Source organism: Loxodonta africana, chromosome 24 (assembly GCF_030014295.1).
Source record: "Loxodonta africana isolate mLoxAfr1 chromosome 24, mLoxAfr1.hap2, whole genome shotgun sequence".
Classification (NCBI taxonomy): Eukaryota; Metazoa; Chordata; class Mammalia; order Proboscidea; family Elephantidae; genus Loxodonta; species Loxodonta africana.
This window is the reverse complement of record NC_087365.1, coordinates 31,305,832-31,318,696: the sequence shown is the minus strand read 5'-3', so window position 1 is coordinate 31,318,696 and position 12,865 is coordinate 31,305,832. Positions and strand designations below refer to the sequence as shown.

The following is a 12,865-nucleotide window of genomic DNA, read 5'->3' as shown; positions in this document are numbered from 1 at the left end:
GCCCCAGATACCTGGACAGGCCCTGATTAACTGATTCACACCTCAGTCATGACTCCTGGGTTCTGAGGCCCAAGCTCAGTAGTGAATTTGCTATGTGACCTGGGGCAAGTGGCTTATCCTAGACTCTCGGGGTCTCAGCTTCTGCATGAACAAGAAGCCCTGTCCCATTCCCCAAAGCCCTGCCTGTTTGTCAGAGCTGTGGAAAGAAGACACAAGCCCAGGGATAAGGAAAGGGTTATGAATTGTAACGTGCAGGGGCCAGTGCACTGGATTGCTTTGAAAGCGATTTTGGAAAGATCAGCATGCCAGGTCAGTGCCTGTTGGAGGTTCAGAGCTCTCTGCTGCTGCCTCTGACATGAGACAGCAGGAGATGCCCGGCTGCTGCCTTCCTTCTCTCTCCCTCCCTCCAAGGGGAAAAGACCCAGGCTGCTTAGGGCTAGCTCAGACAGCTACTCCCTCCTGTTCCCCCACATCCTGCCTGTCTCCTCCCAGCAGCAGGGAGGGAGGTTACTCAGGCTGCAGGTCCAACAGGAAGAGGCCAGGATGTGTGGCCCAATTCCCTGACTCTGTTCCAGCCATCAACACTCCCATTTAACCCCTTAAGCAAGTCCAGAGTAGCAGCAAGACAAGAAGATGCTCTCTTAATTTGGCTCTTCCTTTCTCTGGGCCTCAGTTTCCTCATCTGTAAAATGGGAATTTACATTATTGCTGGACTAACTCTAACATCACTAAACTGCTGGTAATCTCAAATGGGACAATATTTTTTCCAAATACCATTAGAAACAAATCTATCTTTGTCTTCCCTGCAGTGCACACCCTGGGGCCATGAACAAATGAAGTGCTTAATAATAAACTGTCAGTGGAAGTGGCTGGAGTCAGGTGGGCCTAGGTTCGAACGTGTATGACCTTGAACAAGTTAACTCATCTCTCAGAGCCTCAGAGTCCTCATGCGTCAAAAACAGGATAATGATGGTGCCTGCCTCAGAAGGGTGCTGCAGGGATTAAGTGGGAACACAACCACACAATGATAATGTTTATTATTAAAATTAGAATAAAAAAAGAGATGAGTAAAACAAAGACCCTGCTCTCAAAGACTGAACAGTTGCAGCAGATGGGATTCATCTCTTTCTAGCCACCTCCACTTGATTGGCAGGAACTGCCTGGAATACTGTATAGAGGATTATAAGATCAGATCTACTTCCAGCAGGAAAAAGTGATTGATTATCAATGCCAGCCATGGGGCCAAAACCAAAAACCAAACCCAGTGCCATCGAGTCAATTCTGACTCATAGCGAGGTGGTGTAGTGGTTAAATGCTACAGCTGCTAACCAAAGGGTCAGCAGTTTGAATCCACCAGGCGCTCCTTGGAAACTCTATGGGGCAGTTCTGCTCTGTCCTATAGGGTCGCTATGAGTCGCTGTGAGCCATGGGGCAGGAGGAGGGAATGGCAGCAGATATGCAGTGCATATGTTGACCCTGGTCTGGCTAGAGAAAAAGACACGATCAAAGAACTCTGATATAAGGCACACAATTTGTTTGCAAAAGGCAGAATCAGGAGCCATTCATCAAGCCCATAGCATTCAAGCTGAGCCTTGAAGGGCAAATGGAAGGAAGGTCACTCTAGGCAGAGGGAACAGCTTGAGCAAACATAGGATGCGTAAGTTATAATGCTTTGGGCTGCAAGTAAGACTGCCTGACCAAAGATGGCTTAAACAATAAGGAAAATTTATCACCTTTCATGACAAGAAATCCAAAGGCGAGTAATTTCAGGGCCAGTTAATTGAGCAGCTCAACAATGTCATCAAGTTTCTTACATTTTACTACTTTGTTGGCAAGATTGCTGCTGCAGCTTTAGGAGTTACCCAGACCTGATGCCATCCAGCAAAATGAAGCCACGTGTTTCCTTTTCTTGTGTATCTTTTTATCATGAATGAAAACCTTTCCCAGAGATTCCTCAAAAGTCTTCTCTTAGGGGCCAGATATATTAGCCAGGATATAGTTTCATTGTAACAAAGACCCAAAATAACAGTGGCTTAAACATGGTAGAAGAATGTAGAAATTATCAAACAATGTCATTAATATCACACGCAAGTACAATTTTGCTGACGATAATTAAAAAACACTTGCAGCAGCACATCACCAGGGAACTGCCAGAAGTTCAAGCTGGACTCAGAAGAGGACGTGAGCCAGGGATGTCACTGCTGATGTCAGGTGGGTCCTGGCTGAAGCAGAGAATACCAGAAAGATGTTTACCTCTGTTTTATTGACTATGCAAAGCCATTTGACTGTGTGGATCATGAGAAATTATGGATATCATTGCGAAGAATGAGGATTCCAGAACACTTAATTGTGCTCATGTGGAACCTGTACTTAGAGCAGTCATTCTAGTGGAGCAAGGGGATACTGTGTGGTTTAAAATCAGGAAAGGTGTGCATCAGGATTGTATCCTTTCACCGTACTTATTCAATCTGTATACTGAGCAAATAATCTGAGAAGCTGGCCTATATGAGAAGAACACAGCATCAAGATTGGAAGAAGACTCATTAACAACCTGTGATACACAGATGACACAACCTTGCTTGCTGAAAGTGAAGAGGACTTGAAGCACTTACTGATGAAGATCAAAGATTACAGCCTTCAGTATGGATTGCACCTCAGTCTCAACATAAAGAAAACAAAAATTCTCATGAATGGGCCAAAAAGCAACATCATGATAAATGGAGAAAATATTGAAGTTGTCAAGGATTCATTTTGCTTGGATCCACAATCAATGCCCATGGAAGCAGCAATCAAGAAATCAAAAGATGTACTGCATTCGGCAAATCTGCTGCAAAGACCCTTTTAAAGTGTTAAAACACAAAGATGTCACTTTGAGGACTAGGGTGCACCTGGCCTAAGTTATTTTCAATTGCCTCATACGCATGGGAAATCTGGACAATGAATAAGGAAGACCAAAGAAGAATTGATGCCTTTGAATTACGGTGTTGGGGAAGAGTATTGAATATACCACGAATTGCCAGAAGAACAAATCTGCCTTGGAAGGAGTACAACCAGAAAGTTCATTAGCAAGGATGGTGAGATGTCACTTCACATACTTTGAACATGTTGTCAGGAGGAACCAGTCCCTGAAGGACATCACGCTTGGTGAAGTAGAGGGTCAGTGAAAAAGAGGAAGACCCTCGATGAGATGGATTGATGCTGTGGCTGCAACAATGGGCTCAAGCATGACAACAATTGTGAGGATGGCGCAGGACCACGCAGTGTTTTGTTCTGTTTAGGGTCACTGTGAGTCGGAACCGACTTGAGGGCACCTAACAACAACAAACATGATAAACGTTTCTCTCTCCTATCACACCAAAGTAGAAGCACAAGCAGTCCAGGGCACATATGGCAGCTCCACATGTCCGTGACCCTGGGTCTTCCTACCTTGTTTCTCTACCGTAGTAGGGTTTTGTACTAGACTGCAAGATAGCTCTCCACACAGCTACAGCAAAGTGGGTAGGAAGGGTAAACCAAGCAAGGACAGAGCACTACCTTTCCTTTTAAAGGGATTATCTAGAAATAGCACAAAGTTCTACTGCTTCCATCTCATTGGCCAGAACTTGGTTCCATGGCCACATCTCATGACAAAGGAGGTGGGAAATGTAGTCTTTCATTCTGGGTGAATATGTGCCCAGCTATTTTAGAAGAAGAAGTGCATGGATTCTGGGGGACACATAGCAGTCTCACCAATCCTTACCAGGATTGGGTCACACTCCTGCCCTTATCAATCCTTGGTCAGAGGAAGTGTCTTAGACTAATGGTTCTCAACTTGGGCATGCATCAAAATCACCTGAAAGGCTTGTAAAAACAGATTGCTGCCCCCTACCTCCACAGCAGCTGACTCAGCAGGTCTGGGGTTGGGGCCCTGAGAATTTGCATTTCTAACAATATCCTTGATGCTGCTGGACTGGAGAGCACACTTTGAGAACCACTGTCTTAAGCCAGTCATGATTTGCTTCCTGGGGCTAGGTACGTAGTTACATTCGTGAGCACTTGAGAGAGAGACCCCTAAAAGAAACAGTTTCTACCTGCAGGAAAGAATGGTGAGAAAGATTGTCGGGTAGCTGCCAGGAGAGTCTCACAGAAGCAGGAGAATGGGTGGTTGGTGGGACTGTGCAGCTGGGTGGGGTAATGAAGATGAGGCTGAAGAGGTGTTTTGGACCTGGTTTGTAGAAAGTCAGCATCAGGCAAAAAGGTTTTAACTTTTATCCTGAACGTACTGGGGAGCCATGGGAGGCTCTAGAGTGAGGAGATGTCATAATCACACTTGCATTTTAGAAAGAACTTCTGGTAACTAATGTGGAGAGAATGCATTGAAGCAATGGTCCTCAAAGTGAAACCCTCAGGCCTTTTGCATCAGAATTCCCTGGTGAACTTTAAAAATGCAGATTCCCAGGGCTATTCTAGCCCTCTCTGGTTATGGAGATGGAAATTTGCATTTAAAGTAAGCTCTCCCTCATCCAAATGATTCTGATGCACTTTGAAGTTTGAGAATCACTAGATTGTAGGGTGGAAGCCCTGGAGGTAGGCAACCATTTAAGGGGCAATGACCTCTGGAATCGATTCCATCAGCAACCAATCATGAGGATGGCACAGGGCCAGGCAGCGTTTTATTCCATTGTGCATTCAGTGGGGTCGCCATGGGTCAGGAGTCTACTTGATGGCGGTAACAACAACAACAACATCCTCTAGAATGTAAGTTCCAGGAAGGCAGGGACCATGACTGTTTTATATCTGTCTCATTCACTGGACCTAGAACTGCCTAGTACATAGTAGGTGCTCAATAAATGTTTGTTTTAGTGGGGTTAGAAACTTCGGTGTGGTTGCTGATTCTATTCTGGACTCAGTCTCTGACCTTGGCGAACCCCATCCCCCCTGGTGTTTTCCCTATCCATAAAGTAAGGAGTTTGAAGATAATCCCTACTGCCTTTGGGCCTGGGATTCTTGTTCATTGAGTGAAATGCTGTCAAATCAACAGGGGGTTGAAGGGATTGTGGAGATGGTATCCTTCTTCCCACTCCCTCCTCTTTTCTCGAGCCCAAAACAGCCGAAACAATAGGACACAAGCAGCTGTACTGAAATGACTTTTAATATCTCATGTCGCAGCAAAATTAAAAATATACAAAAAGTTTGTGGTGTACAAAAGAGTCTCAGTAAAGGAGCCCCAGCTTGGGGCTCCTGCCCCTGCTAGGGGAAGCGCAGGGGGCGAATGGGGTAGCGGTCTGGGGATGGCACAGATTTAGTAAATACAGAGAAGTGGGGTTGGGAATAGGAAACACAAGTGGGCAAGGGTGGGGGGCGATTAGGGAGGGAAGCAAGATGATGGAGGGAAAATCACCCAAAATTGTGCTGAGGGAAGGAGACAACCCCTCAGGCATGGCTAGTGGTTCCTGGAGTCAGGAGCAAAGGTAGAGCGGACTGTCAGGACTGGGGGTGTTCTGGCTGCACCCCGTAGGGCTTGGGTTCTGGTCCCACATCTGCCATCAACTCTCCACGTGACCCTGGGCAGGTCGCCGTCACCTCTGCCTCAGGATCTTCCCCTTCTGTAAATAGGAGGCTGGATGATTAAACCAATGATTCCCAGCTTGGGGTCTTAGACTCTGAGGGTCTATGGAGACAGGAGACAGGAGTGGGGGCCCACGGGTGCTTTTCAGAATTTTTGTCAAGCAATCTAACAGAATCCAGATATTCCCACCTTCAAGCCCTAGAAGCTTACTTGAGGCCTTAGCAGCATTTGTCTGCTCCAGCCAGAGCTTGGCTCTAGTGAATTTAATGTGGGAGAATTAATTATTCCCCAAGAAATGAGGCTTGTTTGGGAGAAAAATCTCCCAAGCCATGGGATCCCCAGGGATGAAAATAATAAGAGGAGGCTCCAGGAGACGTTCAGGTACCTTTCGGCTATTTTATGAAAATATTTTATGAAAGCCAATGGGGTGTGGGCAGTGTTTACAGGAGGCCCCTCTAAATTTAGTAGCTTAACCCCATGAAAAGGGGCAGGAAGAGGGCTATATTAGGCCTGGTTTGTATTCTGGGTTTTGAGTGAAGGAATATTTTTTTCTTACCCGGCACCTTTCTCACCCCGTCTTTGCCCCAGGATACCTTCCACTCTGGGATTATTGCAGATGAGGGGGCAACTCCTTCAGCCTGGCCTGCGGGTGCCCTTACAGCGATTGTGCATAGAATAAAGGCCAGGGTTGCTGAGGAGAGGGCAGCCCTCTCCTGGGTGGGAAGGGAAGTGGGTGGAGATCTGAGGGGAAGAGTGAAAGAGACCAGGCACAAGGGGACCACCCTTCTCTGTTCTGAGGTGTTTTCTACCTCCAGGAACCAGGCCATCCCTGGACCAGGCCTGCCTCTCTCCCTTCAATAATCCCCTGCTCCAGCCTTCTTCTTCCTCTCTCCTCTACCCGTAGGGATCAAGTAGCCAGGCATGTCCCATCCTGTTTCCAACCAGAATGGCATGTTACAGTCCCTCTTCCCTCAACCCCAGGCTGAGGAGACTCTAGTTGGATGGGGGGGAAGTTCAGCCCCACCCTCACTGCTGGCTTGGCACTCACTCATTCCCTTTAATGGAGACATCACAAAGCACTTTAGTAGCACAAGTTGATAGCTCCTCGTCCTCCTCGGACCCATCCCCACAGCTTAATCTGGGAGGGAGGCAGTACCAGAAGGTGGCAGGGGTCAACACAGGATGGGGCAGTTGGGTCCTGGTTTTCAGTCTTCATCTTATAGCTGAACTCTTTCCCCACCCAATGCAGACAGCCCAGCCCCTAAGCTACCCCCCTACTCAGGTACTGGAGGGGCCTCTAGCCCTTTATCGAATGATGGTCCCCAAATCAGGGACTCTGGGGACACCCAGACCTCCCTCCCCTTTTCATTGAGAGGGTAGTGAGGCCAGCCCTCAGGTGGCCAGGAAGTGTGAGTTCAGGGTTGAACTGGAAAAGTCTCAGGGGGAGCCAGGTCCTCTACCCTGACAGAGGGCTCTGTCCCAGTCCCAGAGACGCTGCTAGACTTTGCAGGGCTCCCTAAGACCTTCTAAACAACTAGAACCAGAGGTCTCAAACTGGCAGCCTGTGGGCCAAATACGAGTGTTTACTTTGGCCAAAATTTGAATTTCTGTGCCTTTAAGCAGGACAGGTACTCTTCTGTTTGCCAGAGTCCCCACCGCTCCCTATTGTCTATTACCTCCACTTTCTGATCTTCATTATCTGAAGGCATTTGAGTTTTCAGCCTGTAGACCCCTTCCCTGGAACACCTCTCCCCACTGCCCAAGGCTTCTGTGGATCCAGGCCTGCGTGAGCTCCAAGGGAAGGGCCTTCAGAGCTTCAGTCCTTCAAGGGCACTGGGGCTGCCACGTAAGGCCTTTCCTGGCTACCCCTAATCTCCTTGGTCCTTACTCTGAGACCTGGAGATTCCCCAGGCCTTGCCCTCCGTGTCATCTGAGTTCCCCAACTCTCATGGGTGACAATGCCTCTATGGGGTGCAGGTGTAGCAGGGAGCTGGCTGGGGGTAAGGTAGATTTTTGGAGGGATACAGAATGAGGCAGATGAGAGGAGGGGACCAAGAAGGGCTCCCTTGTTGGGGAGCCCCATGCTGAGGTGGAGGGTGGAGGTCTGTGCTGTTTAGCTGGGGTAACAGTTACAAGGCACATGGTACATCAGTGCATGGGGGTGCAGTGAGGGGTGAGTAGTGCCTGGAGAGGTCTAGGGGGCAGTCAGCAGCTTGGGGGAGGGCCAGCTCATGGGACATTGGAGGAACAGAAGCTTAAGAAAACTGGGAGACAGATGTCTGCCCTGGGAATGGAGACACTGGGGTTCTCCTGGGGGTGGAGATACCTAGGGCGGGACAGGACCTGGCATATTTTGTTCCCAGAGTATCCTGTTCTCTTCTGCTCCTGGTAAAATTGGGAGGAACCCCATCACCTCTCACCTCCAGGAAATTTCAACTCTGCCATTGACTTCCTGCATGATCTTGGGCAAGTCCCTTCCCCACTCTGGGCCTCAATTTCTCCTGTATAATAGGTGTGCAGGGGAGGTGGCTCCAGGGACCTGATAGGCTCTTCTTGCCTGTGGCTCTAGGACCCTCTCTCACCAGAACCCTGGAGGGATTCTAGGAAGGCTTGAGCATCCAGGCTGGAGTGGGGATGGGGAATAGGAAGCAGGGACTGAGGGGGTCCAATTCCGGCGGGGAAGAGAGAGACCAGCTGAGGTAGATCACGTCACAGAAAGGAAAACAAAGGACAGCTTGAGCGGGATGGTGCACCTCTCCCCACCCTGACTCCTCTATCCCAGTGGACAAGGGGACTTGCAGGAACAATATGAAGTGTGGGGTCAAGCAGGGGGAGGGGGACCTCAGGCCCAAGAGGGATGGGGTCCTGAGCTCCAGGGTGGGGTGTCCTCAAAGGACTCAGCTCTTTCCTGAGGGTGAAGGTGCCTCAGGCCCTCCTACAACCTTTTGCTTATGACCATTTCTAGGGCTCAGATGTCCCTGCTGACAGAGGCCCTGAGGGACGGTTTTGTGTGTTTTTGTGAGGAAGAGTGGAGTTAAGTCCAAAACTGCGGCTATGGTGTTCTTGTGAGCCTCAAGCCATGCCTAGCCCTGCCAGCTCATTCCTATGCCCTGGGAGCCCCCTGGAGCTGTGAGGGACTCCCAGCTCCTAGGTGGGATATTTTTAACTTTTCCCTCTAGAATGCTGGAGAATGGGCCATTCTAGAACTGGAGAGTAAAATAACTTGCCAAGGGCGACCCTCATGTCACCTCTGTGAGCCTCAGTTTCCCTCATCTGTAAGATGATTGACAACACCTCCCTCGCAGGGATATTGCAAGGGGGGAGGGAGAGTTTAAGTGAAACAATATGGGGTGAAAATTCCTACGAAGTCAGCCCTGGAGAAATAGCTAGATCTGGGCCACATCCTTGATGCTCGTGCCTCACCAAGGGCTTTGATGTGTGTGTAACTGGCCATGGAATTTGGTCTCTGAAGACAAATTGGAGCAGAGGACAAGGAGGGTGGGTGAACCCACTGAAGTGGTTCTGGGTCAGCCTGAGGCCTCCCCCACCACCCACCACTCTTGAGGCTTCTTAGGGGAGCAGGGGAGTGGAGGAATAAAAGAAGGAGAAGCATTCTTTATGCACTGGTGGGAGGGATGCACACACCTTGGCCTGTGTGGGTATCTGCAGCTGCCGATGGTGCCAGGAGTATGGGGTGACTTGTATACCAGGTGTGATGTGTGGTTTTGTGTGTGGGGACAGTCCTGCCCTCTCTGCCTTTGAGGTTGCCCTGCACCCTGAGTGTGGCCCTCTCCTACTCCTTGGCAAATTTGCCATCACCCCTCACCATTTGATGGCACAGCCAGGAGTCTGGGACCTGGTGAGAGCAGCTGCTACTCTGGGCCTCAGTTTCCCATCTACAACCTGAGGGAGGCTGAACCAGCAAGGGCTAAGAACCTCTCCAATTTGCATAGTCTAAAGTTCTCACTGCCCACCTTACCCCTAAGCCCAGGTCCACATCTGTAATTAACATCATCTGCTGTCCCCTCCCAATGAATGCATTAGTTGGCTTGGGGGAGTGGGGAGATGGATGGGGTGCGTTCTAAGCTCTGCCTATAGGCTCTGTCCCCTCACCCCACATAAACTGCTGACTTTCCTGCTCTCACACCCCCTACCCCATTCAGAACTGCCTGTCCCAGGTAGGGAGAGGACCCCTGGCTGAGTGGTCCCATGGGCATCCCAGGATGTTCAGGCCATGGGAATGGACCACAGGTCCTGGGGAGTTGTCAGTTTCCCAGATGTCGCCCCAGGGAGCCACATCTGCAGGGTGGCTGAGAGCCAGGATTCATGTCCCATCCCCAGTGCTAATTCTTTCCAGCTGGGAAAACAGTTGGCAGCTGAAATGCCTCAGGGGTTTTGAGGACAATTTTCTCTTGGGAAGATAGCTGTGGACCAAGGTGGACAGGGACCTAGAGCTACCATAAGCCCCCAAAATCTAGAACTGGAGTGCTCATTTTCCAGAATACTCCAGAGCTGACTGGCTCCCGTCCACTGTGGCAGGAGCTAGAATCCCTATAGTAGAGCAGCAAAGGCTCCAGTGCTCCCACCCTTCATAACAGAATCCAGATCCAAGAGTGACTCCCTAGGACATTTGATCAACAACACGTTCTAGAACTTAATCTAGAACTAAGCATGCCTCTCTAGAAGAGCTTCTCTTCTAAGTGTGCTAGAACTTCACGTATAATTGAACCCAGACAGAGTATCTTCCTAGGATGTTTTATCTGTAGCGTTCAAGACCTTCACCTAGGAGAAATGTTCTAGATGGTCATCTAGAACAAAGAATGTCTCTGAAACATTTCATCTTAGGTATCTAGAGCCTCATCCATGACAGGGCCCACAACAAAGGGTGTCTCCCAGGAGCTCACTTTTGAACATCCTTGATACTCTTGATCACAGGTTTCCTCTCCCACATCTTCAACCGCTTCATGCTTCTGACAGCCTGGAGATGGATAGGGTTCTTTCTCCTGTCCATCTCCAGCACTGTCAGTACCTCCCAAATCCCCACCCCACCCCAACTCCCTCCTTCAGTTCTGCTCTTTCCCAGGCTCCACACTTCAGACCCCACAGGAACTGTACCAACCCCACCCACAAGATGCTCCAACCTCACCCCACATCTTCCATGGCCTCCTCCATCCTTCTCAGCCATCTCCTCCAACCACACAGGCAGCCCATCCCCCATGCCCTTCGAGAAGCACAGGGCCTAGGTCATGGACTACAGACAGTGCCACCAAAGCTGACACGTGGGCAATGCCAGGCAGAGGAGAGGGTATGGGGTCCCCAGCACCAGACGACGTGGCACAGAGGCCACCATGAGAGTGGGGAGCTCATGATGAGTGTAGCACCAGTTGATTCCCCGGGACCTGGTTCAGGGGAGTTTAGGGAATGGGCCACAGGGCTGAAAAGGGAGCCTAGGGCTGGGGACTCCATAGGCTTCCCCTTCTCTGAAAGACCCAATGGGGAGGCCACTCTATGCTTGGACCAACAGATCCACTCCCCCTCAGCCTGGCAGCCCTGGAATTCAGGACTCAACACTGTGGTCAATGTGGGATCAACCAAGCCTGTCCCTTTTGGGGGAAAGATTGGCCTACACTGTGGTCTCATACTCCAGCAGCTCCTGGGAGATCCCCACGCTCCGGTACTGCAATCGGGGCGTGGCAGGCGAGGAGTACTCCAGCGCCAGAATGGTCTTCCGGAGCCTGCGGTCAATAAAATGAGCATCCCATGCTGGGTACTTCTTCCGGGGCAAGTCAATCCGAATCACCGGCCCCTCTGTCCGCAAGGTGCGAGCCACTGGTGTGGCAGGCAAGCCAGGCCGCACCTGGAAGACAGGTGGCGTGGGAGTCCCAGGCCGCTCACCCCCCACTGTGGCCCCCTCCCGCTCTGTAGTCCTTGGCAGGGACCTCGGGGGACTTGTGACAGCATCGGCTGGAGGGCCACAGGGCCCTGGGGCCTCAGGGCAGATGCAGCCAGGCGCCTGGGGCCCCAGCATGGGCCCATTGGGGTGCAAGAGGCAGTAATAGACACACATGAAGAATATGCCCAGTGCGAAGCTGGAGGCCACCACGCAGACCAAGATGAGCGAGCGATCGGTGGCGAAGTTGTGGCTGGAGTACCAGAAGCCGGTGAGCGCGGCGTTCTCAAGCAGGACAATGCAGTAGTAGAGGGTCATGCGGCGGCGGCTGCGGCCCTCCTTGACATTGAACCAGCAGAAGATGTAGATGATGCCCACAACCATGTTGTAGATGATCTCCTCCCACTTGGACATGCAGAAGTCCGTCTCACCCTGGATGACCCAGAAGGTCATGATGCACCAGTGGGCCACAATGAAGATGCCAAAGTAGAGCTTGTAGACGCTGGCAAAGAGCGCAAAGGCCAGGCTGCGTGCGGCGATGGTAAACAGGTGCCACAGCACCTGGACCACGGCGCCCTTGTAGGACAGTGGCCGCTTGTCATCCCTCGAGTCCCGCAGCACCTTCTGGTAGGAGGCCAGCGTCCAGGCCAGGGACAGGAGTGAGGCAAAAGTGGAGAAGACTGCAGAGACAGGGCAGGGGCAGGGTGGGCTGGGTTAGGGATGGGCCTGGGTTGGGGTCTAGGGAGAGGGGAGTGGCCTAGGTCAGGAGCTGAGTTCTGAGGAGGAGAGAGGGAAGCACCTCCGGGTCAGTGGAGGTGTGGGGAGGGTCTGGGTCAGGTAATCTTCAAGAACAAGGATGGAGGTGAGGTTAGACTGGGTTGGGGACTTCTTCAAGGGCAGGAGGTAGGTGGTTTTGGTCTCCGTACGGGTCAGGTATAGGTCTTTACTACGGAGCTACTAGGGTTCAGGGGTCTTGGTGGGAGGGAAGGGGAAATTAGGGTTCAGGGCTCTGGGAGTGGAAGAGGAGGTGAAGAGGGGGTGATAATTAGGCATGGAGATATCAGGAGGGACCATTAGAAGACATGGGTGACCAAGATGGGGCTAGGGTGTGGAGAGGGGTACTCTAGAGCTGAGCTGACATGGAGGGTGGGGACAGGGAGAAGATCCAGGGTGGGAAGGGTTCCAGTATTGCCCAACATCCTGGGCCAGGAGTCCACAGGGGACCTTTCTGAATCCTGAGGCTGTCTCTGCAGCCCTCTCCAGCACTGCCTGAGGGGAGCATGGCAAGCTCCTCGGAGATGGGGAGGTGGTTTTCCCACCACTGGGGGGTGGGAGGGTAGGCCTGGTCTGTCAGAGTTATGGAAGGGGCAAGGTGTAGCGTGCTTGCAAGGCCTGGGTGAGCAGTGAATGGGGACCAGGCCAGGCCT

The 12,865-nt window shown here is 51.1% G+C and overlaps 1 protein-coding gene across 1 annotated transcript in view; it reads right to left on the bottom strand.

The window, feature by feature from the left end:
- Positions 1–5,123: 5,123 nt before the first annotated feature.
- The window catches only part of XKR7 (XK related 7), a 28,754-nt gene continuing 21,012 nt past the window's right edge, over positions 5,124–12,865 (bottom strand). The window contains exon 3 of the mRNA XM_003411642.3: positions 5,124–12,118. Coding sequence (XP_003411690.2) covers positions 11,172–12,118 — 947 coding nt within the window. The 3' untranslated portion in view covers positions 5,124–11,171. The remainder of the gene's footprint in view (positions 12,119–12,865) is intronic.